This window comes from Pelodiscus sinensis, chromosome 4, assembly GCF_049634645.1.
Source record: "Pelodiscus sinensis isolate JC-2024 chromosome 4, ASM4963464v1, whole genome shotgun sequence".
Lineage (NCBI taxonomy): Eukaryota > Metazoa > Chordata > Testudines > Trionychidae > Pelodiscus > Pelodiscus sinensis.
The window spans coordinates 48,455,822-48,482,829 of record NC_134714.1 but is presented as its reverse complement, the minus strand read 5'-3'; the positions used below and the strand labels follow the sequence as shown (position 1 = coordinate 48,482,829).

Here is a 27,008-nt window from a genome sequence, read left to right as displayed (position 1 = left end):
ATCAATTTACTGGATTTTTCAAACTGCATGTATTTTTGACCCTACTCCACACCCATAGAAAATGCTCTTTGGAAAAAAAGCTTTGTGGTTTTTTTTTAGCTATTCAATCCTCACCTCCTTTGAATCTCAAATATTTTGAGATTTGGGGATTTATTTTCTGAACAGCATGTCCACAGAATACCACTACAGTACATCTTTGTGGTTTAAGAATAAGCAGACACCTCATAGTTAGTGACTTCTAGCACATACACATTAATAAGGGTGTATTTTCATCCCTAGGAGTGGATCATGCATGTAACTCCAATAAACCAAATGCTGATGGCCACATTCACTATTAACCTACCTAAGTGGCTTCAACTCTTTCAGTTGGTGAGCTCTTTGAGATAAAGACTTCTGACTTGCAGAGCACTAAGCACATTTAATCAAGTAGAACGGTGTTAAAAAGATAACAGTTCTTCTGGCCCCAACTTACCTCAGTTCCTCCTCCTCTTGAGATTCATCTTCTTCCTCTTGTTCCTCCTCATAGTCCTCTTCCTCACTTTGTCCTGCTTCCTCATAGTAAGTCTCTTCCTCCTCCTCTTCAAACTGTTCTGAAGCCTCTTCATCACTTTCCATAGATGGTCTCTGCCTAGAGGAGAGGCGTCTAGAACGTTGTTTTGGTCGGCACTCTGGACAAAACCAATCTCCTTCCGGAATGGCCTAGTAATATACAAATATGCTTTAGTGAGGTGCCATGTCTTAAGCCTTACCTGAAATCTGGATTTTCAACAGCTTTTTCTTTTAGCCACCTTGAGCTTGGGCCGGATACAGTAGATATGATAGCCTCGATCACAGCCATCACATAGCACCATGCTTTCTGCATCACCTTTCTTTCGGCACATCTTACAGCGAGCATTTAGAATGGACTTAGACCAGATAATGCTTCGATCCAATGTGGAGAGATGTAGAAAGACTTGGGAGAGGCTGCCAGAAGAAAGAAGAGATTCTCTCCAGCGGTCCAGGACTGTTTTGTATGAACGTCCACCATCATTGGCATCTTGTATTATAGGAAGAAAACAACAGAAGTTACATTACTTACACAAATATCCAAGTTCATTCTAGAATGAAGAGTCTGTGTATTTGAACTAACACTCATGAGTAAAGTTACTTTTCTTGCGATAAAATAGGAATAAGCACCCAAAGAGCATCCACATGATTTCTTAACCTGTCAGTGTTAGGGATTTCCAGGTTTACATCCTTGCACAATAACTTAGCGCAAACCTGTGAAAAATGAAGTTTCACGTTTGGATTTTACCCTTAAAACCAAGATGATGTCAACACATGACATGAATAATAACATAATGTGTCTTACTTTGGTATCACTTTTGAAATTCAGGACATATTCCTTAAACCACAAATAAAAAAAAAAATCTTTTAACACACAAGTACTAAATAATTAAAGAGTAACTAGGAACACTTTTTAAAAAGCTACATATTTACATATAATTTTTACTTCTTTTGACAGCAGTTCCTCAGCACTGATATTTGTACCACATCGTATTCTCAGTTTAAAAAAAAAAAAAAGTCTAAATCATGCACCCCAAATTTGAAAAAATAAAATTAGTAAATACAAGGTGCATGGTCCTGTACTGCTATAAAAAGAGAGAATCTGCCAGATAAACTGCACTTGGGTTTAAAAAAATATCCAGATATAGCACTGATTCCAAGCCCCTCTGTGTTCCAATTTACAACTATTTCTGTGGAAAATGATGTGGCTTTTGGAAGAGTTCAGTGTGGGTCAGAAAAAAGTTATTCCCCTGTACCCTATTTGATTGCTTTTTCACTATAGATGCAGTAGAGGAAGGTCTGAATCTGGTCCTGAGATTTTCAATGACCAAGAAGCTATCTGGAAATGTATGCAAACAAACTACTGAGAAGTGACCTGCTATTGTATTGTTACAAGGTGTCGTGTAAACACAGATAAGTGAATCTGTCTAGATGAGTACTTTAGTAGAAGAATTATGTAGAAGATTAAAACTGCTGCTGCTAAAAAAGAAGCAGGCTCCTCATGAGTGTTCAAAGAAGCAGTTGGGAAAACTGTATAAGCAGAGGAAAGCCAGTATGACACTACTGTTGAAGAAAGCCAGTATGTCACTATTGTGTCATCTGCATTGCCAGTCATGAAGTGGGTACAGGAATGGTCTGCAATTCAGCTGCTGGTAAAGCAACTTCTCCCCTGCAAGAGAAGTCCCAACCCTAATCTCTCATTTAATAGGTGATGTTCATCCAAGGCCCTTTCTTTCTTCCCACCCAGCATCTGGTACTAGAATGTGGCTCCTTCTAGCACTGCATATATTAGTGTCAAACTGGCACACAGCTCCAGTTTAGACAGAGGTTGTGAGAAAAGGCAGTGACTAAAGCCCTGCAGTGATTATACAAATATATAAAGACACTCACCACCCAGAGAGAGAAAGAGTTCAGGATAGGGAAACTAGGCAAACCTGAATCTCTATTTATTATTTCAAATTCAACAGAGTAGAAAGTTAAGTTTTATGGCTAAAAGCATGGGTTAAAGGACTCAAAACAAGATTCAGTTCACAACTCTGCCACAGATTTCTTGTGTGATCACAGTTAAGTCATTTTATTGTAGAACCGAATTCCCTTTGTGCAGAAGTATAATGTTTTTTCCTCCAATTCTTTCCCTCTCATCTATTCAGATTGTCAACTCTGAAGGGATTGTCTTTTTCCATGCCTTTACAGAATTAGCGTGCGACATCCCAATCTCAGTTGGGGCCATTAGCTCCTACTGTACATAACTTGTTAGATAAATCTATGTTGTCGTGTCAGTAACAATGCGTTCAAGAAACGCATTTCAAAGTTTCAAGGAAGGGTTTTTATGTAATCATACTGGGTACGTCTAAACTAGATCCCTCTTTCAAAAGAGGGATGTAAATTAGACATATCAAAATTGCAAATAAAGCCGGGATTAGAATTTCGAAAGAGGGATGTAGTCTAGACATACAAATCTGCAACATAATGGCTATGTCACGCAGACAGTAAAGAATAAACAGGTTTTAGCTTCTGAGAGAAATCTGCAAAGTCAAGTCCAATTTCTTCTGAGACTGACAAAAAAAAAGTAAAAAACAAAAACAAAAAGACCCCATTTTATCCTTAAAATTATTTTTTTTTCTTCCTGCACATCTAAAAGGTGCTTGAGGTAAAAAATAGCCTTATGATTTCAGAGCTCTACTCCCTCATTCTATGCAAGTGACTACAAGTTTATCAACAAGAAAAAAAACACGACAATATAAAATATTTCAATATTTTGTAACTCTTAAAAATACAGAACTTTTAAACATTTACCATCTTTCTGACTAGACTGGTCTTCCTCCCTCTTCCTTTTTTTATCCCCCCTTTCGTTCCTTTTATTATCTTCTGCATCACCTAACGTTAAATTTGTAAAGTTATTTCAAGCAACTTTTTGATTAAGTGTTGAAAATGACTGTTACACCATAAAGGGAAAGCTTGTCAGACAGAACTTTTTCAGGGGTCAGTTTGAGACTGAAGCCTTACAAAACCTCACAAGCTTCTGTTCCAAGTACAAAACAGGGATATTAAAATGTGTTTTTGTAAATGTGTTACACATGTGTGTGTTGGGGGTGGAGACAGGAGACAGTGCCTCTGTGGGAGGCAGCAGTGTAGGGGGGGAGAGGGAGGAAGTATGTGGTAGACAGCTCCATGGGAGCCAGCTCCCCATGTGTACCGGCTCCCACCTGTGTGCTCCTGCAAGGCAGGTAGGCGTGGGGGGAGGGGAGGGGACCAGCAGCTCCGCAGGAGCTAGCTCACCACATGCACTGGCTCCTGCCTCTCCCCTGCGCTGTTGCCTCTAATACAGATGCAGCAGTACAGGAGGCGGGGGGGATAGGGAGCTACCTGTAATCATGAGAGTTAACTGATAAGCCCAAGCTCATCAGTTAACCCTGTACACGAGTATACATTTACATCCCTACTACAAAACATACTTCTTTGACCGTGCCTATTTTAACACACATAGAAGCAAGCTGTACATTTAGAGAGACAAAAACTGCTATGGCTGCACACCAAATTCTCCCTTGAGAAGTGGGGAGGGGAACAAACCATGTGACAGATGCTAGTCATGTGACTTCCTGACCTATGAAGGTATGCTCAGATATTACAATGAGGAGGGCTGTATAAAACAGTACAGTATATTGAGTGTTGAAGGAATGGGAACAACAAAAAAATCAGAAGTGTCAAAAAAAATCTAGGAATTTTTTATAAGACAAAAGTGCTGTTGGAGAAGAGAGGGAATAGAGAAAGAGGACAAAAATAGAACTGCGACAAATGTATTGTGTAGAGTTAAGGGGAGGTAAAAGCTCCCATCCACCAACCATAAAGAGGCCTCAACAACAAAAATAAAAAGTTGGGAGCCACAAAACTAGTCACACCTTGCATATACAAATTTAGAAAAATAATGATTAGACTGTATGAGAGAGGTAGTTCTATAGTCATAATGATAGAAATGTAGCAATGTTAGTCTGGTGTAGCTGAATCAAAAAACAGGACTATGTAGCACTTTAAAGACTAACAAGATGGTTTATTAGGTGATGAGCTTTCGTGGGCCAGACCCACTTCCTCAGATCAAATAGTGGAAGAAAATTGTCACAACCATATATACCAAAGGATACAATTAAAAAAAATGAACACATATGAAAAGGAGAAATCAAATTTCAGAACAGAAGCGGGGAGGGGGGAAGGGAGAGAAGGTAAATGTCTGTGAGCTAATGATATTAGAGGTGATAATTGGGGAAGCTATCTTTGTAATGGTTAAGGTAATTAGATTCTTTATTAAAACTCAGGCGTAAAGTGTCGAATTTAAGCATGAATGACAGTTCAGAGGATTCTCTTTCAAGTGCAGTCTTAAAAGGTCTTTGAAGCAGGATGCAGGTAATCAGGTCGTTGAGACAATGTCCTTTCTGGTTGAAATGGCAAGAAACTGTTTTTTATTTGTGATCCTGTCTGATATCTGTTTTGTGGGCATTGATCCTTTGGCGAAGTGTCTGAGACGTCTGTCCAATGTACATAGCAGACGGACACTTTCGGCACATGATAGCATAAATTATATTTCTGGATGCGCAGGAATATGTGTTCTTGATCTTATAACTCACTTGGTTAGGTCCAATAATGGTATCAGCAGAGTGAATATGTGGACAAAGCTGGCAACGGGGTTTGTTGCAAGGGAAGGTACTAGGGTTGGTATTAGTGTATGTCCTGTGGCTGTTGGTAAGAATCATCTTGAGGTTAGGTGGTTGTCTATAGGAGACTATGGGTCTGTCTCCCAGAGCCAAAAGATCAATGCCCACAAAACAGATATTAGACTGGATCACAAAGAAAAAACAGTTTCTTGCCATTTCAACCACAAAGGACATTGTCTCAACGACCTGATTACCTGCATCCTGCTTCAAAGACCTTTTAAGCCATCTTGTTAGTCTTTAACATAGTCCTGTTTTTCTATAGTCATGTGAGAGACAGGGTGGCACAGTGGACACAACACTGGACTGGGATTCATGAGACCTGATTTCTATTGTGGGATCTATCACTGGCCTGGGCTGAACCTGAGCAAATCATTTCACCACATTGTGTTGGAGTTTTTCCATTTAAAAAATTGGAATGATATTCACCTCCTTTGTAAAGCACTGGGGAATCTAATAGTGCTTTCTAACTATGAGTGCTTTTTAAAAGGTATCCAAGAAGCCAACAACCCCACGTGTTCCATCAAAAGACCTATTGCCAGGATAAAGAGATAAAAGCTTTCATTTTCAGATAATTTAATATAATTTAAGTCCAACTGTGTACGACAGAAGGGACCGCCACCTTTTTTGGTGCTGGTTTTCTCCTTAGTATTCTTGGGTTAATTTTGTCCATATCATGGACCAACAAATTTTTGCACGAATCCCTCTACTGCACAGCAGTTAATGCGTAACAGTGTAGCTTCAAAAACAATTTAATCTAACTGCCAAACTAAAAGATTAGCAACTAATTAGCAATTTTCCAAGTACTCCAACAGATCATACAGATCCTGTATTTTCTAAATTCCCCTTTGAATTGTGTTACTTTATCAGTTGCTCCCTGCTGCTTCATTTTTGTGTTGAATGCACACCACTGATCTAAAAACTCTCTACAAACATAGAACACAATGTAACAGAGCTAAGTATCTGGTCATTCAATTGCTGCTGTAGATTTCTCCCATATACTGTATAACTTGGGGGCTGCAACAAGTAAAACTAGGTTTGCCAGGTGTTCGGTTTCGAACGGGACAGTCCAGTATCTGAGCTTTCTGTTCAGGAAACATTGAGAAAATATAAATGAGAAAATATAAATGTCCGGTATTTTCTAAATAAGACATAATGTAGATTGTGATGTAATGTGAAGCGTGTCCGGTATTTTTGTTGAAACCATCTGGCAACTCTAAGTAAAACTGCCAGTGACCATAATGTCACTCTGAAGTTCTCATTACTCATAAAGCACTATGGATGGAAAAGTAGGAGAGGTGGAAATAGAATCAATGCCAAAAACCGTTTTCAGATGTGACCCATTCCTAATGAGAACAGGAACCAAAACAAAAGGGAAAACAAGAGAACAGGGGAAGAAATGGCAAAAGGGAAGACAAAAATTAAGGGATTCTACTGTAACTTTTTTGTTTGTTTGAGAAGAATGGAGGTGTTTGACCCAAAACAATTAGCAAAATTATATTGGTCATTGGAAAGAATCCTTACAAATAATAAAGGTTGCAGAACTACAAAGTATTCTAGCTTAATAATTTCAGTAACTGAGTATTTAGAAATTTTAGGAAAAAAAGCTAAGGAACAAGTTTAGAGAATAAATTCATGCAATAAGGATACTATGAAGAAAGAAAATAATACTATGATAAAGCAGCAAATAAAATAAAATAAAATAAAAAAGGAGGGGATGTTGAGAGGGTTCCCCTAGTTACTTTCAGGCAGATCAGAGAGGGAAAATAAAAATGCTTGACTTTTACAGTGCATACTGTATGGGAAACCATTTATAATATTACAGATACAGTACTGATATTATACAACGGCAAGGAATCTGACAAATGCTATGTAAGGTATCTGTGAAAATGTTGCGATTTGCCAGGTATGATAATCTTGTTTTTATGTTTGTATCGCATTTGTATGGGAAGTTACAGTTCTATGGTATATCTGTATTTCAAAAACAGGTGCTGTGCATCTGAGTGACACTCTTAGACAGAATGGCATTAGCATCCCATTCAGCTCAATGACGCATCAATGGTCATCAACTGTACAATGTATGCCCTGAAAGGAACTAGGGAATATACCCTACAAGTCAGCAAGGTATGAGATATGCCTATGGACATTAACTCTGAGCCTTGTCCATGCTATATGCTGGGCAGCTTGTGTGTGGGACAAATGAAGTACAAGTAACATGAAAAAAGACTTTAAAAGGCAGCTGCATCTCCCTCTTTGGTCTTCACTCCTGCTTCTTACCTCTGGAATAATTTTTCTACAACCTGAAACTCCGAACAAAGGACTGAATGTACCCAAGAGGGAGTATCAAACCAGTAAACTCATCAATACTGCTAGAAATCTGATATATGGACTTTGAAGTCTCTATCTGTATCTGAGTGCTTTATTATTTAACAACTTTCTTCTTAGTCTTTTTTTTTTTAAATAATAAACTTTTAAGTTTTAGATGCTAATAGGATTGGCTAATGGTGTGGTATTTTGGGAAATATCCAACCTAATATTGATCTGGCAACGTGGCTGGCCCTTTGACCTGATCCAGAAGAACATTGTGTGGTCTCAGTGCAGACTGGAAGCCAGAGAACTGGAATGCAGTAAAGGGATTGTGTGATTTAATTTCTTATATTCCTGATAACCAGTGCGGGCAATCAAAAGTACAGTTCAAGATTAGCTAGTAAGCCTAAGTACAGTGTTATCCACCTGTTTTGGGAGAATACGCTCTTCCTTTTGCAGCCTACCCTGATATTGGTATTTTCAGTAAAAGCTACTCTGGCACATAATTTGGTCCAAGTGTCAAGAAGTGCCTTATCCAAGCTATTCTATACTTACAAGTTTTTTGGTTCAATTCCAGAGAATGAATACTAAAGGACACATGGCCCAAGAGCAGAAAACATAGAAAGTATTTGGGGAACTTGAACATTCCCAAGTCCCACAGATTTACAGCAATTACAGCTTTGCAATAACCACTTCTTGAATATTTTTATTTTCACAATGTCCACGGAAAAAAGTGTTAGTTATGTGTTCCTGGGTTTTTTTGAGTAAATCTTAAAACTCTTCATGAAATAAATTTTACATTTCTTCAGAAGTCTAATACAGGAATGAAGATGTGGTATCAAGATTAAATGCTTACCAAGTGGTGCTTTGAGGAACCTGCGCTCAGTGCCTTGTTCTATTTGAAGTAGTGCAGATGCCAAGTAACGGACCACATTATTAACTGGCTGAGGAGTACTCGTGTTTGTTGATGCAGTGCTTGGAGCTTCAGTTTTTAATCCAACAAGTCTAAAAATTTTAAAAAGTTAATAGGATTTATGGGATTTTATATCCAACATTGAGAAGAGAAATTAATATCAATGAAAATATTTAAAAAAAATTATAGATCTGTTTGCATTGTTTGATCCCAGGAATTATATAATAGTGTAAAAAGAGAACTAGGAGTCTGCTGGCACTTTAAAGACTAACAATTTTAGTATGGCATAAGCTTTCCTGGAGTTTCAGCTCACTTCATCAAGGTGCTATCAAACTCCTTGTTGTTTTTGCTGAAAACAGACTTATACGGCTACCTCTGAAATCTGGGGGGAGGGGGGAAATACTAATCACAGTTATAGGAAAATGTAAATGAAAATAAATAGTACAATTTGTTATAAGACTGCAGTATAGCAATGTAGAAAGAACTAAATATGAGAACATGTATGGTAAACCAGGGTGAAATTTCAGAAATGCCTTCAAATACGTATTATGGGACTTGCACTACTAAATCACTGAGATACTTTCAAAAATTCCACCTGGTGAAAATAAAATTGCTCACCGTCACTATATATTTACATTTATACTACATATCAGGATAGCCACCCAACCCCATCTAATCAGAAAATTAACAACAAAAACCCATACCCAAGATATAGCCCTCCTCCCCCTCACTTTTTTTTTTTTTTTAAAGCTACAATGTGCAAAAATAGCCTGGTCATACTGAAAGTAGAGACAAAGCCTAAAAATATCCCCCAAGTCCATTTCTGTCTCAAGGGACATAGTATTACACATTGCAATGATTATAAATGGAGTACAGAGTCACTTACAGACCATGTCAGTACTCATTCTGCATGTATTTTCATGAAAAGCTCATACATGTCATGTTGATGGGGCTTAGCATTACAATGAAAATGTCTTAAATTTGGTACGATAGGTTGTTTCCATAATAAGAGCATTCGGCCTTTTACTAGATTTGAGTCAGAATCAAGTGTAACCATCTGCAATTCTACCTCATTAAAATTCACTGTTAAACTGTAATATTCTCAGAAAAGTCCATTTCACCCCCCGCTGCAGAAAACTCAGATTTTCCCCTAAACGATATGATAGCCAAAAGTGAACCTTTAAGTTTCTACAAAGAGCATCTAAATTAGCATCTCACAGAACTTTTAGGTGTTAACCTGCAACCTCCCCCCACCCTCCCATGGTCAGCTATACCACTATGAATTTATATGGCAGCAGGAGTCCAAATCTGTTATAAGCATATAAGTTCAGACTGACAAAAAGAGAACCCTAGAGGCAGGGGAAAACAAAAAACAACCCACCTGCACTTAACCAGTAATGACTGCAAACATTTACACGGCTCTTTTTTGTGCAAAATCCCCGTCTTGTGCAAGAGCCGTTCTTCTGCATTTTTTTCAGGAAGAATGGCTCTTGCACAACAGAGGTTTTTTGCGCAAAAGTCGCTTGCGCAAAAACGGAGCCTAATTCATTATGTAAACGAGACAGCAATATTCCACACTTTGCCTCATTTGCATATTTTTTGCACAAAACAGGGGCAGTGTAGACATAGCCAATGTGTTTAAAACTACCTTTGACAGAAGTATCATCATCATCGTCATCTTAAAGCAAATTAAAAACCAATTTCCCACTTGCCTTTTGCTCAAAAACACACTCTTTTGCCTTGCAAGCTCCCCTCACATTTTTAAAGCCAGTTTTAAACAGAAAAGCAAGCTGTAGTAATCCCAGATGATAAAAAGAGCAAAATGGAGAATCAACATAACAAATTTGCTTAAGTGAAAGCATACATTTTCTCTCAAGGGGTACCAAATTTGTTGTCTACAGTGGATACTGCAGCTTCAAAACAGGCTTGCCCCAAATTGTGATTTCTGTAATCGGGCTAAATATAGAAGCTTGAAAGATATTTTAACACCACTCAGAAATAAGAGTACATTTCAAGCACAACGAACAGTTTCTCATTTTTCTTTTAAAAATATAGGCAAGTCAGTTGCTCAGTTTCCAATAGAATGCAAGAGAGCAGTTCTTACAGAATTAACTATCACTAATGAAGAATAAACTAAAATCTTATTTCTTGATAAATGAGCAAAGCAAGCTTTATTATATCTGGGTTTTTTATATTCAAAAGCTGCTAACAATATTTTTCAGTCATATGTACCTTTACTACTTTGTTTCTCTACCCCCCAAAAAATAACCATAATAATAAAAATAACAAGAAGTTTGAAAACAAGAATAAATGAGACCATATGCTTCTTTATCTTGCTCTAGTTAGCCTTTTTGGCCCTAAAAAAATGTCATTTGCTCAGAGTTGGATGGAATGACCAAAAGGTTTACATTGCATGACTTCAGAATCCTTAAGCTTCTATTTTAAATATGCAAGACTTATTATAGGAGCACAAACCAGAATATTTAATGGACATTGTCAATATTATGGATTACAATAATAGAATGAAACTGAGTGTAGACAATAGAGAGTACAGTACTTAAAACTTTTTTTTTTTTTTTGAGAATTAAACAAGAATGGAATAGTTCAATATTATGGATTCCAGGGTAGAGAATCTCCACATCCTATTAAAGGCACAAAGGAGATGAACAAATACAATTCTGGACATTGGTTTTAAAATAGGATTCCTATTTAATCTGCGTACTAATTCAGCAACTTGCTATAAAGATAAACAAATAAGGGGAAAAAAAGTGTTCTAATTGCAATGATGTATAGCTGCCACCCTCAAAACAGGATTCAGGAAGCTGTCCACAGATAACATCGTTCTGAGGGAGCAAAGCTGTTCTGTTCAGATCAGAATTTTATGAATCTGTACACAAGTATGGTGTTCAATAAAATATAATGAATGAAGTTATAAATATCCATGTTATTTCAGGACATACAATATATATTAAAGGGTATGTTTCTTAAACCATTAATGTACAAGTACAAAAATAATTCTGTAGAGGAGTCATCAAAGGCCATGTCTACACTATGAGATAAGGTTGAATCAATTAAGGTTGATTTCTGGGTCACCTGCTTTTGCAAAGTCGAAGGTCCATGTTCCCACTGTGCACAAGAATTCAACATAGTTCAAAGTAGTGAGTGCCCATTAGGGGAGACTGCTGTTGACTTTGGAGCGCTGCACTGGGGGTAGCTATCCCACAGTACCTGTATCACTTTGCATTCTGGATTATGTTCCCAGTGCATGCTGGGAACAAAACTGTACAGTGGATGGTTCATGTTGTCAGTGCCCCATAATGCACTCATCTACGCTTTCCCCCCTTGCTTGAGATAATGGGAAACAGTCTTTTCACATCCCTTTTGGCCCTGGATACCTGTGCAGATGCCATAGCAGCACAAGCATGGATCCTCTTTTACATCAAACAATTGTGATGTTGATGCCTAATGGTGAAATATTTTGAGACAGTATGCATGTGAAGCTTGCAATGCCAGACAGCTACCGGTCAGCTGTGAATCAACTTGGAGAAGGGAAATCTATCAGGGGTTGGGGAGGGTGCTACTGTTATGCAAGTAGTCAAAGCAACCAACACAATTGGGAAACAACTGTTTAGGAAGGAGTACGGCAGAAAGGGATCTAGGGGTTATAGTGGACCACAAGCTAAATATGAGTCAACAGTGTGACGCTGCTGCTGCAAAAAAGCCAACATGATTCTAGGATGCAGTAACAGGTGTATTGTGAGTAAGACACGAGAAGTAATTTTTCCGCTCTACTCTGTGCTGATTAGGCCTCAGTTGGAGTATTGTGTCCAGTTGTGGGTGCCACATTTCAAGAACGATGTGGAGAAATTGGAGAGGGTCCCGAGAAGAGCAACAAGAATGATTAAAGGTCTAGAGAACGACCTATGAAGGAAGACTGAAAGAATTGGGCTTGTTTAGTTTGGAAAAGAGAATATTGAGAGGGGACATGATAGCAGTTTTCAGGTATCTAAAAGGGTATCACAAGAAGGAGAAAGAAAACTTGTTCTTCCTGGCCTCTGAGGATAGAACAAGAAGCAATGGGCTTAAACTGCAGCAAGGGAGGTTTAGGTTGGACATTAGGAAAAGTTCCTGTCAGGGTGGTTAAACACTGGAATAAATTGCTTATGGTGATTGTGGAATCTCCATCTCTAGAGATACTTAAGAGTAGGTTAGATAAATGTCTATCAGGGATGGTCTAGTACTGGGTCCTGCCATGAGAGCAGGGGACTGGACTCGATGACCTCTCGAGGTCCCTTCCAGTCCTAGTATTCTATGAATTCTACTATAGAGGGTAGTGATTCCAGGAAATGTGGATACCATAGTGGAGGACTTTGCCGTGATGGGGTGCCCTAACTGAGGTGGGGCAATAGATGGAATGCACATCCCCATCCTGGCATCCAACCACCTTTCCAAAGAGTAAGTAAATCACAAGGGGGTACTTCTCTATGTTTTCTCCAGCAGGTGCTGATGGATCACAATTGCTGTTTCACCAACATCAACGTAGGATGGTCGGGCAAGGTGAATGACATACAGATCTTTAGTAACATCTGCCTATTCAGAAACATGCAAGCTGGAACTTTTTTCCCGGACCGGAAAATTAGAATCAGAGAGGTAGAAATACCAATAGCGATCCTTGGCAACCCAGCCCACTCCTTGCTTCTGTGGCTCATGAAGCCATACATGAGCAGCCTGGACTGCAGTAAGTAGCAGTTCAACTACAGGCTCAACAAGTGCAGAATGTGCTTTGGGGCATTTTGGTTAAATGTGCTTTTGAGCATTTAAAGGGAAGGTTCAGGAGTTTACTGACTAGTTGAGATTTCACACAACGTTCCCTTTGTGGAGGCAGCCTGCTGTGTGCTCCATAATATTTGTGAAAGCAAAGAGGAAGTTATTTGGCAGGCTGAGGCAGAGCACCTAGTCAGAGATTTTGAGCAGCCAGACACCAGGGTGACAAGGAGAGCGCAGCATGGGACAGCACAAATCCGAGAGACTTTGAAAGAAATTTTATGAATGGCCAGTTCTGAGAGTCACGCACATTGGTCTCAGACAAGATGCCCCTGAATTCAGTGTGTTTGCCTGTAATCCCCCATCACACTCCTGCAATACAAGCAATAAAGAGACTGTTGTTCAGAGACCATGTGTTTTTATTTAGGGAACACAACAGGGACAGAAAAAGGAGTCTGTGGTGGGACCTGAGGTTGAGTGTGAGGCTGCCCTTGAGGTCCCCCACCATACCTTGGGGGAGGAGGCTCTGGAACTAGGTGAGGGAAAATTAATTTGCATGGGGTAAGAGGTTTTGGGGGCGTTTTCTCCAAGCATGCCACCAGGCACTCCATCAAAGCCACCAGGGAGGAAAAACACATGTTCCCGTTGCCTTGCCTGCAATTTCCTACATGCTCTCCTCTCCTGCTGCTCTGCTTGCATCTCCTCCAGGAGTGTATTCCTCATCTTCATCCAGGTTGCCATGTTAGATATCAGTCTTCTTTGAATGACACAGAGCAATAAGGAGCTGATGCTGGGCTTTGTGCTGCAATGATGCCAGACCACTTACTGCTGGCCAGACGTGGGAAGGTATCCTACCATAGAGGATGGAATAACCTCCCCAGAAACCTAGAGTTCCTTCATGGAGATACACAGGGAGGATTCCCGCTCCATCTCCACACATTAAGAAGCTGTTCCGGGTCCCCAGCGATGTGAAGCCACTGAATATGCCACACATCACACCCAACTGCCTTAATCCATTTATAGCAAGAAAAATATTGTGAACTCACCAGAAGTGCCCTCCTTGGGGATCAAGTGCTTGACTGAGATGTCCTGGGAGGAGGAGATTGACTCCAAAGTGATGACAAGTTCTTGGCTTTCACTGCTCACCTCCTGACCATTTTCCTCATCTCCTTCTATCTCTATCACCACATTGTCCTCCACTCTGCTGTCCTGAGTGTCCTGGGCAGATTCCACAGTCTGGCTTGGGAAGCTCATCAGCTTCCCCTCCTCCACCGTCATGCCAGGATCGCATGCAGCTAGTTATAGAAGCAGCATGTTTGCAGTGATGCTCCAGACTGTCCATTTGCCTCCTTTGTTTTGCGATAGGACTGCCTCAGCTCCCTTATTTTAATTTCGGCACTGCTTGGTGTCCCTGAAGTATCATTTCTCCACCAGGCATGTCACTCTCTTTGTGTAGTTACAGCATTTCTTTTGCTGTTTCGGAGCTCCAAGAATATGGAACCCTCTTCCCATGCCTGGATGAGGTCCAAGGTCTCCTGCACACTCCATGTAGGTGCTCTTTTGCACCTCTGGGAACTAGAGGTCATGGGACTTCCATGAGTGTAAGTCATGGCCACACGTGCTGCCTGCTCTGGGGTGTGCTTGCAAAATGGCTATCTGGGAAATTAAATTCAAACTTTCTAAGGGCTTTTCCTGTTCACCTGCAGAGCAATAGAGTCACAAGTTGTGGCCAGAAACGTCACAGCAAGGCGTCAAACAGTCCCCTGCAGACCCTGTGGCGCTTTGCTTTTGAAATGTACAACAGCCCTCTTACATTGTAAGATATAAAATGCATGCATACATTTTTTACAATATAGTACTTGAACTATTTAATTTAGACCAGGGGTGGCCAACCCACGGCTCGCAAGCTGCATGAGGCTCTTCCCTCCCTTAAAGTGCAGCTCGTGAAGCTGTCCCCATGGCTTGCGAAGCCACCTCTATGCCCCTAGAAACAACTCCTGGTTCCCTGTGCTCACCAGGTGCATTGGAGCCGTCCAGCACAGCAAAGCAAAATGACTCCGGCTGACAGGAGCCTGATGTGGTCAAAAAGCCAAACTGGAGTGTGTGGGTTTTTTTTTTTTAAAAAAGAGGCAGTGTTCTCTCCCCGTGGGGCCTCCCCCCCCCTTTTTTTTCTTTGCGCTCAACAACTGTTTTCCCCTCGGCTCTTGACTCTTTGCGCTATATCCAGCACTATTTTGGCTCTTTGCCTGTAACAGGTGGGCCACCCCTGATTTAGGTGTACCAAGTAATGGACTCTTTCGTGCACATGCTAGAGCAATGTTCAGTAGCTCATGGACAAAAATACACTGCTTGAAACCACTGACATTTTCAATATTAAAAATTGTGGTTCATAGAATTTATCAAAAACTATGGCAATTAGTTTAGCAAGGTAGTGATATGCAAAAACTTAACCTGAACAAAACACCCGTAAGACATAGAAAACTGAATAACCATTTCAAGACCTGTAAAGAAAACACATTTGCTATTTCAATCACAGATCTTACCTGTCTTTTACAATGAACTTGGCTTGATCATCTGTTTCCATTTCTTCAGCATCTTCATTCACAGCTTTAATGATACCATTTTCCTTATTTTCCTCATTCAGAAGTTCGTACTGCCCATTTTCTAAGGCTGCTCTCCAAGACTGCCTATCTGTAACCTACAGCAAAACATGAATGAGAGCCTGCACGCTTCTACTTGTGCCAATAACTGCACACATTTAACTCAAATTTCAAATGAAATAAGAATACCAGGTGCTGAGTTCTTGTTCAGGCAAAAGAGTCAGCAGCACTGTTTGGTTACTAGAAACACCACTTTCCATGAAAGACTATAATGTAATACCTTAATAGCCCCCAATGTTCCTTGATAGATTCGGTCTTCAATGTCCAAAAGAAAATCTCTAAGCCTCAGTTCAAGCTGCTTTTCTGCAGACATTTGAGATGTATCATGTGCGTTCACTATTCTTCCTCGCCCTGAGGATGGTGGTTTGTTGTCACTTTGAGGTTTGTCTGCAATAACCAACATCATTTTTGTTAGGACGCCCTATTTCTTAACTGACCAGACAATATACTTCCAATTAATATAATCATTATTAACTAAAATGAATTGTTTTTTAAAATACTGTCTAATATTCTCTCAGTATTAAGATTTTCCATATGAACATAGTAGGATCTAACCCAAACCAGATTGAATATCTATATCCCTAAAGAAAAATGGGAGATTAACATACAGACCTCCCCAAAGCAAGTAGATTAAAGGGATTTTGTTTACTTAAAAAAAAAAAAAAATCACATGCCTATCTTAAAATGTTTTACCTACCACGAACAAGTAACAACCAGAAGTCTCTGAAACTAAGTAGTCATTTAAGACACAGCCAGGCTGCAGTAGTCCAGCAGGGGAAGCCTGTCCAGTGGCTGCAGCAGAGCTGGGGCTGGGACAGGCCAACAGCCCAATCAGGGCTGTGTGCTGCCGCAGCAACTTGACTGGGACCACAGCAGCTCAGCCAGGACCACATGCTACTCAGCAAGGGGCTGGTGACGCAGCTGAGGAGCCAGGGTTGCATGCCTCTGTGCCAACAAAGAGGCTGGGGCAGCAGTTCTGGCAGCGGGGCCAAAGGAGCCTACAGCTGTGAGGGGTGGCAGGCTGAGGGGGAGGTGTCTCCACATAAGGCAGCATGTGCCATCTTAAATCTGCCACTCTCTGCATGAACTGGCTCCCACCTGTCCTACCACACTCCTGCCTCTGGGGCAGGGGCAGAATGAGAAGCCGGTGGGGTGAGGGAGAGCCAGCTTTTAAACCAGTGCTCAGAGAGCACTGGCTCCTCTGGGGAGAAGCAGCAAGAGTGGAAGGGGGACAGGCAGAAAAATGGGTGCCAACATGGTTGGGCTTGTCTGTTAAACTCTTCTTTAAGAGTTTATAAAATTTGAAAATTTAAGGACCGCTATCAGCGGGCAACACAAGAGACTGCTGCAGTTGCAAATGTAATACATTTCTAGAACAACATTTAAGATTTAGTTTAATAAGTTCTATTGTGTCTGTGTGGATGATTTAGTTCTCACCATTCCTAATGTACTGCTGCTACTGCAGCTTGACACAGGTAAAATTATTATATACTATTTCCTAAATTAATAAAAATCAAGTTATCTTTAAAAAAAAAAGTACACAAAGTATACCATCCGAAATGTTGTAAAATGCTGTACGGAGTTGTAAATTAACATGTTTTAGGAATCAGATTTGCACCACTGTTTGAAGAAATGTGTGTCGCATCAGTGGGAAACTTAAAAAACAAACAAACATTTTTGTGTGATTTATATCATGATTTAAATCAATCTATCCTGTTTAATATTATTGTAAGCGTGTGTTTGTTGTGGTAGTGTGCAGGGGGCACAGTACTCATCTGGCTCTTTTGATTAATGGTGGTTGCAAATGTGGCTCCTGAGTCACATAACTGTGTGTTCCATTGCTCTAAAGCAGTGGTCACCAACCACTCTGAGAAACACTGTGCTACAGCATCACAGCTGTACTGATGTAGCACTGTAGTGTAGACTTGCCATAAATGAAACACTGAAGATATCATAAAACTTCCTTTTCAGTTAAAAGATTCCTGCAAAAAACTTCACAAATTCACAAAATACATGTGAAATATACACAAGACATAGCCTTCACGTATGTTAATGACATATGCAATTGTCTTACTGTTAGTATATCTATATGGATGTTTCATTTTTTTTTGTCACAGAGAGAGTTCAATAGTTTCAAGCAAACTTTCAAATTTTGACACACAAAAGCAATGTTATTTCTTCAGAATAAAACTACTCTTATAGTGAGGATGTGCCAACAAAAGTTTCAAACCTTCTGCCCTATTAAGCCTGCACATGTCATAGAAAGTGCCGAATTATTGGGAAAAAACAATCAAGCATCATCATCCTGTGAAAAGCCATGCCCCATACAAGTCAAAGTAATTAATCGCCGCTCCTTGTATCCTCTGTCTCCAAAGGCAGACCATTTTGTGTCTCCTTTCAGAACAGAAAAATTGAGATCTCATTAGCATATTGAAAGTGAGTTCATGTCAGATACCAGTGTTCAGGATGATCTAGTATTCATCCAACTTTCATTTTAAGATTTCCTTGCCTTTTTCTAGATTATATATAGATTTCTAGATTGTAGTTTGTTTCTTTCCAGGTAGGCAGAGCTAATGACTTCTTCAAAGACCAACAACAGCACCTCTGATTTATGTATGAATCAACATTTAAAAAAAAACCACAAACAACAAAAAACAGTGAAGCCACTATCCTTCTACTGAGAGGCCTAAAATACATTATCCATCACAAAAATACACAGAAATCTCTTTTCTGGAAAACCAATAGTTCAGTTGCTAAAACACGTGGCAGAATCATTTAATCATTCTGCAGGGTATTTGAATAAGAATGACAAGTTTATATTACACTACCCTGAAATCAACTGTGAAAGCAAATTAAGATAATATATATTTGGAAGAATTTGCACTTTACCTGGAATATGGAATTTTTCCACAGGAAAATTGTTTAGTTGCTCATATAATCTATTTTTCTCTTGTAAAAGAGTTTCTTTTAAGGCACTCTCCCTATATCCTCGGGAATTCAGAGCCTCTAAGAGTTGATCCAGTTGTTCCCGAGAATTGTAAAAGCACCAGCGGTTTGGCTTATATACTGGTCTTGGCACCTCTGCAGCAACACTGGCACATGAATCTTGGTCAATATTGGAGGTAGATTCAGATGACTTCAAAGACTCTCCAGTTTTAGTAGATACCTGAAGTTCATTTATGATGTGAGACTGAATGCTATTCTGAAAGGAACAGGGTCGAGGCAATAACATGTCCTCTGTGAGACCAGAATAGTCCTCTTCTATAAACAATCCAGGAACTGAGGGGAAAATCCAGTAGCGGCGATACATGCGGTCACGACCCAGGGGAGAGATATTGGTGCAAGCTGTAGCATTCTGAATCTTTTCTAAAAGTTCCTTCTCTTTCTTTTGTTGCTCCCGTTTTAAAGCTTCTTCCTCCTCAGCAGTAAGAGGTTCACTCTTTTCACAAGAAGTCTCATCTTGTCTTGTAAAGTCCTTGAATCCATTTTGCCCCCTCCTACCTAAAAAGTAAGAAAGAAAACTGACATCACTGTATTTGTAACCTCTGTCATTAGCTTAGATTTTCCCAGTTTCTAACAAAAGTGTTGGGAACAATCAGGTTATAACTACTGGTCAGTAGCAATGAACAAAAAAGAACAAAATCTACTTGAATGCAGAAAGGAATAGCTTGTTTGTAGCAATTTCTCCTTCTAGAACCTTGATCAAATTTTATTTATTGCTCTTTATTATTTATCTCACCCAGAATTTGATGGTGCTAGCAATAATCAAAGATGCTGCCAACAAAACAGGTTGAAATTGGAAAAAAGAAATTCATTATGAAACAAAGGACAGGAAATAAGGCATTTTATTCCTGGTTTTTACGTAGACTTCTTGTGTTATTATCCTCAGTTTCCTCTATTTGTAAAATTAGGATAGTAATATTTGCCTACCTTATAGCCAAAAATGGCATTCTAAGGCTTAATACATTTGTGTTAAAAAAAAACAACAACCTAAAAACAGTTTTTGTGAACACCTGTGCTTATTATTATAGTATCTGAACATCCAATAGAAAGAACTACAGAATGATAAGACGACGAGGAGTCCTGTGGCAGTTAGTCTATAAGGTGCCACAGGACTCCTCGTCGCTTTTGCAGATTCAGACTAACACGGCTACCCCTCTGAGAATGATAAGACGACTCTGAATTCCTATTTCATGAATCAATGAGGTCCAAAATCACCAAGGATTTTAGAAAAGTCATTGGAAGTAGAATGGAAGTAGAAAAAGTCCATTCAAGAGGAACAGAAGTCAGACAACTTCTTTTCCCTTGGAGGCCCCTCGACTGCCTATAAACCACAGTGCTGCATGATTCAGTGCATTTCACTTGCAGTATCTGCTAGATTAATTCCTCCGAAGGTCCTAGGGGGAAGATTAAAGCTGTCTGCCTGGGGATAAAGCTGGGCCTGGATGTGTCATGCCTTACTGGTGCATAAGAAGCATACCTTCTTCCACTGATAGAGATAATTAGTTAAGATGATTTATACTAGCTAAAGAGCACTAAGGAAAAATTATTGGTTTCTTAAAAAAGTCTACAAAAGATGTAATGCCTCAAAAATGAATTAGCCACTATTAGAGATTCATGTAGAGCCATTCAAGTGGAGTACTAATACCACAGACTATTATCTCCAGCCTTTCAGACACACACATACAGAGTCCAGATGGCAACCAGAGAAGACAAAGACGAACCGAAGAACTACAGTACACAGGACTAAGTTAAATGAGGTATCAAGCCAGCTCAATGCATTTATTAACCCATTATGATCAAGGTCTTCTTTCTTTACATTTACTATGAAAGTTAATGCTTTTTAAAGGTTTACTGGAAAAGTAAAAATTTGGCCCAGTTGTTGGTTCATGCATACATACAAACAAGTACACAATTTTTACCTCTTCTTCCTTTTTTGTTTGGTCCCAGTTCTTCCTCATCCTCTGTCACTGTATCCAAATCTTGTTCCTTCCGTTCAGTTTCTTTGCTCTCTGTACTAGTATCAAGGTCTTCCCGTTCCTCTTCCCTGAAGGAATGGTACAACAAGGGTACGTCTAGACTACAGGCTTTTGTCTACAGAAGTTTTGTCAACAGATACTGTCGACAAAACTTCTGTCGACAAAGAGCGTCTACACTACATTCAGTTCTGTCGACAAAGCAAGCTGCTTTGTCAACATGGTAGTGTAGACGCAAAGGACAGTTTACATGCAATAACACCTTCTGTCGACAGAAACTCTGTAGTCTAGACACACCCCAAGAGTCCATAGTAAAAGTACTGAATGAAGCTGGCAAAGAACATACAGTACATTGCAGAATGTGCTTTACAATCAGTATTTTATTATCAAAAGTTGCCCCATGAAGAATTTTTAGATGCTTTTTTCCCTTTACTATACAGTACTACTTGGCTATTCCACAGAAATGACTCCATATCATTGAAGTTCACATCCTCGTGTAGGAATACACATGCGTGTGTGGGGTTGGGGTTAAAGAGATATAGGAAACATTTACAAGAAACCAAAATATTGAACCATAACTACAGAAATATTGTACTAAAGCCTAATCCAGGGCTTTAAATATTGTAAACATCATCCCAAACATTTAAAGGCATTTACAGTTTTAAAACCAGATCCCTATGTGGTATACATCAGCATAGCTCTACTGAATTTTCACCATCTGAGGACTATGCCTTTAGTTTTTATTTTACATGGTTTACAGTTCCCTCTGAAAACTGAAAATATATTTCCCCTATTCAAATTCATACCATTACTAACCACTTATTTTTACAGGGTGGTTATTGCACAGTCTGAGTCCAATTTTGCAAATACTTAACATGCTTAACTTTACAGCACAAAAGTAGCAATTAGGAATGTGAATGATTAACCAGTAAGCATCACCCTTACTGGATGATGATTACTGGTTACGGTTAACCAGCAGAGACAGGCCTTTGTTTAATCAGTAAATTAATGTTACATGTTTAACCGGTTAACTAATTAAGTGTGATTTTACTTCCTTAGTAGCATTGGACTATGAACATATCTAAAGTTAAGCATATACATAATTTTTTGCAGGATTAGAACCTTGAAGGATACAATTAGTGGGCCTAAGAAAGGCATAATCATGCAGCAGCATGTGTGAGTGTCTTATTTATGGAAATACACGTTCTATCAGTGTACAAACCTCAGTTCTATGCATGCTGATTAAGAATCAAATATTTATGTTATAGTACAAACAGAAGTTATGGGCAGAAATTACTGGATGAGGCACTTTCACCACTGTTACGTAGAAAATCTAAGTAATCATCATAATGGTCCCTTCTGGACTTAAAAATCTATGACGACCTATAGTCACCCAAGCTAATAAATTAGAAAATCAAATACAATTGTTAACTTCGCAAACTGCTTCTATCAGACACCATGGTTTTACTTGCTTATAGGAAGTAAATAATCCTTTTCTGTTATTTTAATAAGAAAATGGTGTTATTTTATACTATCATTTTCCCTATAGTTTATATAGGTCCTTAATGTTAGATTATAGAAACTGACATAGTTCCATTTAAATAAAAAAAGACTTACACGGTCTTAAACTCTAGTCCTATATACTGAAAATAACCATTTAAAAACAGGCTCAAAATTGTGTTTATCACATTAGAATAATTGATCCTACCCAACAGATACTTCTGCAGCAGGATTCCTTTGTTCCTCTTCCTTCAGCTTTTCCTGTTTCTCCTTCATCTTTTGTTCTTGCTCTTTTAATCTGTCTTCTTTCCTCTTACGTATTCTACAGACAGGGGTGAGAATATACAAAATGAAAATTAACATATAAAGAGAGTGCCTAATTTAATTTTGTTATGTCTTTTTTCTTTATAAGACGAGCCAGGGATGAAAATGCTAATTTAAGGGTAGGGATTTATCTTTATACAATGCAGAGCACAATGGGGCTTCGATTCCGATTGAGGCCTTAATATGCTGGAATTTAAATAAACAAAAACAAACAAACAAACATTTTTTTAAAAAATCCAGTAATCGTTATTTTTTCAAATCCAGCAGCTACATTTTTGACAAATGTCTTACCTTGCTGCTGCAGCTTCTCTTTCTTTGCGATGTTGTTCTGCCTTTAACTCTCGGAATTCTTGTTTTGCCTGTCGTAATATATCAACAGAGTCCTCTATGAAATCTCGAGTAGAGACAAGTGTCAGAAGCTTCCCACAGAGGGCATGAAGAATCTTCATCTTTTCGCCTGATAAAATTAATGTTAATGGTTTATGTTTCATTATAAAAGATGCAGAAGTACTCTTTACATAGTGAGCTTCAGGCCCAACATAGCTTCTTACTGAGGACACTACATATTAAATCAGGCAGACATTGTTAGAATGTGTGCAGAGTTAAGAGGAAATGCTACATTTTTTTGATGGCAGATTTGCTATGAGGTAACTAACCAGACCAGTTTTAATCTTTGTGGTACCTAAAATTATGCTTTTTTATTTCTGTGGTCTACTAAACTAAGAACCATGATCATTGTACAAATGGATATCCAATGAGAATTTTTCATCTATATTCTATCCTAGAAAAATATTACATAGGTATTTTTTAGAAGTATAAAGAGGTAGAAAGTATTCAGTTTTGAAAGACAGACACCTGCTATTTGAAGTTCACACTGGGAAGCACTGATAATATGAAAAACACTCTCTCAAACACAGAAGCCATACCTTAAATCAGGCATGTCAAAGCAGTGTTTGGCGGGCCGCATGCAGCCCGATCAAAATTTTTTGCAGACCGCCACTACATTTTTATAAAGGAATAAAGGGTGGCCCGCTGCCGCTTGGAGCACATGGCAGAGTGCAGATCACAGCCAGCCAGGCTGCTCTGTGCCGCAGCAACTGCTCACGGCTGGGGCTGCTCTGGGCACTGCACCCAGCACATGCTCACAGCTGGCCACTATGCTAATGCCGCCCCTAAGGAAGAAATGTGTGGCGGCGGCAATGGCAACTCCAGGATCCAGGTATTAGGTTGGGGGGGGCTGGGAGGGCCTGTGAAGGGTGAGGCATTAGGTTCGGGGGGGTCTAGCTCTGGGGGAGCGGAGGGAGACTGGGTTAGAACGGGGGATATGGGAGTGCCTGGCTCCGGAGAAGAGAGAAGGGTTATTTTGTTAATATTTTGGTTTATTTATTTATTCCCAAATAAAAATCACAAAATGTATATTCATTTTATATCAATAAATATATATTTATTTGAGCAATTCCAAAAAATTATATGTTTATGCAAAATCTCAAACTTACAAAGTATCTGAAATTTTCACAGAAGCCTGTTCTATCTGATTAACCATGGTCTATACTTGCTTTTATTATTTCAACAAACAAGTTATGTATCATATAAAAAAGTACCTTATATTTATATTTAAATTAAAAATTATTTTATATGAGCAAACAACAATTTTACACATCAAATTATTGTATTATATTAAAACAAGATCTGAAAAAATATACGTAAAACATAATCTATAATAATAAGTAATTATGACTTTGTAATAAAGTACATTTTCTTTGGTGGCCCTGAAAGCTATCAATTTATGCATCACTCAGTAGGCTTTGAGTTTGACATGCCTGCCTTAAATCAAAGCTTTGTTTGAAATGTTTGACACCTGGGAAATGATTTATCAATCAGAATGCAATTTAAGTCTTAAATATTATGTCTCATACTAGATAAAAGGAAATACTAATTAAAAATTAAATAAAAATAGTCTAGTGAGAGGATACCAACTTAAAGCTGATGTGTGCAGTGACATAATTTCTGAACTAACATTTGTTCATTCACCTTGTGACCCAGAGTACATGTGGCAGTATCTGGCAAGAACATTAACTAGACAGCACTTTCTCCCAGGAGAAAAAAAGTCACAGGCTACACCAATGACAAAGTACTAATCTGAAGGTAGCAGGCATGCATTACACATGGGCTTGGCCATTATGGCTAAAAGGCATCTCAGAAAGTACAGTGTGGGTGCAAAATATACAGAGCAACCTAGAAATAGCAGATTATATCACAGTGATCGATTGACTCAACTTCCTAATTTCTCTCTAACTGTGGATCAATGAGGAGGATTCACTATATGAATACACTCTTGGGATGTCTACACAACAACCACTGATATCGTTTCAGTACTTTCTACTGAAGAGTCAGTAAGAGGTTACTCACCTGTGCAGAAACAGATTCTTGGCAATGACTGTCTCTGTGGGTGCTCCACTTTAGAGGTCTGTGCATCCCTGCACTTCATCAGAGATTTGTGGTAGCAATACTCTTGGTAGGTTGTGCATGCGGGACAGTCAGCATGCGCTGTTTAGAGCCACTATCTCACATGCACAGCCAACTGTTCCCTCAGTGCCTTCTCTGCTGCAGAGGACCAAAGAATGCTCTGAGGCAGAGGGGAGAAGAGTAGGTAATGGAGCACACATAGGGACAACAATCTCAAAGACCTCAGATACTGCACAGGGCAGTAACCTTCTCTTCAAGGGTGCTCCATTTTAGGTGACTAATGAGCAGTGACTGTTACCAGAGAAAGGGACGTAGGGGTTTAGGAGTGAATAGCAAACAACGCAGTGTTAAAAATGTGCATCAGAGGTTGAATGTTTCTCTAATACGTAATGCTTGGTGAAAGTGTGGACCAAAGCCCAGATAGATGTTTTGCATATGTCACTTAGGGGGACTTTTTTCAGAAAGGCTGTTGATGTAGCTAATGCTCTGGTGGAGTATATGTGCGGGACTAAGAGGTTGCTGGTTACTGTTATGGTAACAGAGTTGGATGCACTCCAAAATCCACTTGAACAGCCATTGCTTTTAGAGATAGTCTGGCCCCGTGACCTGTCTGTGGAATAAACTACGTCTAAAAGACTTGTGGAACATTTTAGTCCTGTCTATATAGAATTCAAGTGCTCTGCGTAAGTCAAGCTTACATAGAACTACCTCTCTGCTGATGCCATGTGGTTTTGGGAAAACAACAGATACGTATGTTGGCTTGTTGCAGTGGATGGAAGAAGGTACCATAGTAAGGAATTTTGGAGGTGGTTGAAGGACTACTTTGTCTTTGTAAAAAGTTGCGTGTGTGTGGGGGGGGGGGGGGGGGAGAATCCAATCATAAGGGCTCCCAACTCCCCTACCCATGTTGGCTGAAGTGACTTCCACAAAGAAAGCTACTTTCATTGATAAATGTAGTAGCAAGCAAGTGGCCAAAGGTCTGAATGACCTGCCCATGAGTGCCCATAGCACTAGGTTGAGATCCCATGGCGGTGCTGGAGACTTGGTGGGGAATATGTATTTTGTATTCCCTTAATAAAGCATCTGGTGTTGGGATAAGCAAAAATAGAGAAATAGTAGTATGGAAGGTGGTGATTGCAGCAAGGTGCACCTTTAAGGAGCAATGGGAAAGGTCTGTATCTTTTAGGGAGAATAGATAATCCAGTATCACAGGAAGCAAAGCAGTCGCGGGTGAAGTATGGTGGGCATGACACCATATAGAGAAACGTCGTCACTTGTGTAGGTAGAGGAAGCCAGTTTGTATGGGACAATTTGGAGCCACCAGGATGGCTTTCGCCATGTCCTGCTTAACTTTCAGAAGTGTCCAGTAAAGAAGTGGTACAGGTAGGAAGGTGTAGAGCAGAGGTGCATCCTGTTTGAAGATGAAAACATCCCCTAAAGAACAGGGACGAAGACCTGTGCAGGAGCAGTACTGAGGGCATTTGGTCACAAAATGATCTATTGTGCGATACTCCAGTGCCTAAATAGTGGGGTAAGCAGCTTGGTGCAGATTTCCCATTCGTGAGTTTAGGGCAAGTGCTGGCTGAGAATGTCTGCTGTGTTGTCTGTGCCTGGCAAGTAGGTTGCTATAAAGTCTATGCTGCAGGGAATGCACCAATCCCAGTGTTGTGCTGCTTCTGTGCGTAATGGGTAATAGAAGGCTCTGCCCAGAGAGTTGATGTAAGACACTGTTGTAAGATTGTGTGTAAAGATCTGAACCATTTTGTTGTGGGTGAGAGGGAGAAAGTGATGATATGTATTGCAGACAGCCTAGAGATCAAGGAGATTTATATGAAGTTTGGACTCTTTA

At 39.5% G+C, this 27,008-nt stretch overlaps 1 protein-coding gene across 10 annotated transcripts in view; it reads right to left on the bottom strand.

Annotated features, from left to right (window-relative positions):
- The window catches only part of BAZ1A (bromodomain adjacent to zinc finger domain 1A), a 103,609-nt gene that overhangs the window by 17,824 nt on the left and 58,777 nt on the right, over positions 1–27,008 (bottom strand). For 7 of the 10 annotated variants that reach the window (XM_025181948.2, XM_025181949.2, XM_075926938.1 and 4 more), the window contains 10 exons: positions 22,985–23,150; positions 22,578–22,691; positions 20,816–20,940; positions 18,783–19,394; positions 16,114–16,280; positions 15,777–15,931; positions 8,413–8,561; positions 3,343–3,423; positions 789–1,036; positions 473–699 (listed from right to left, as the gene is read on the bottom strand). In XM_025181948.2, coding sequence (XP_025037733.2) covers positions 473–699; positions 789–1,036; positions 3,343–3,423; positions 8,413–8,561; positions 15,777–15,931; positions 16,114–16,280; positions 18,783–19,394; positions 20,816–20,940; positions 22,578–22,691; positions 22,985–23,150 — 2,044 coding nt within the window. The remainder of the gene's footprint in view (positions 1–472; positions 700–788; positions 1,037–3,342; positions 3,424–8,412; positions 8,562–15,776; positions 15,932–16,113; positions 16,281–18,782; positions 19,395–20,815; positions 20,941–22,577; positions 22,692–22,984; positions 23,151–27,008) is intronic. The other 3 variants (XM_075926937.1, XM_025181951.2, XM_025181954.2) reach the window with 1 other exon arrangement.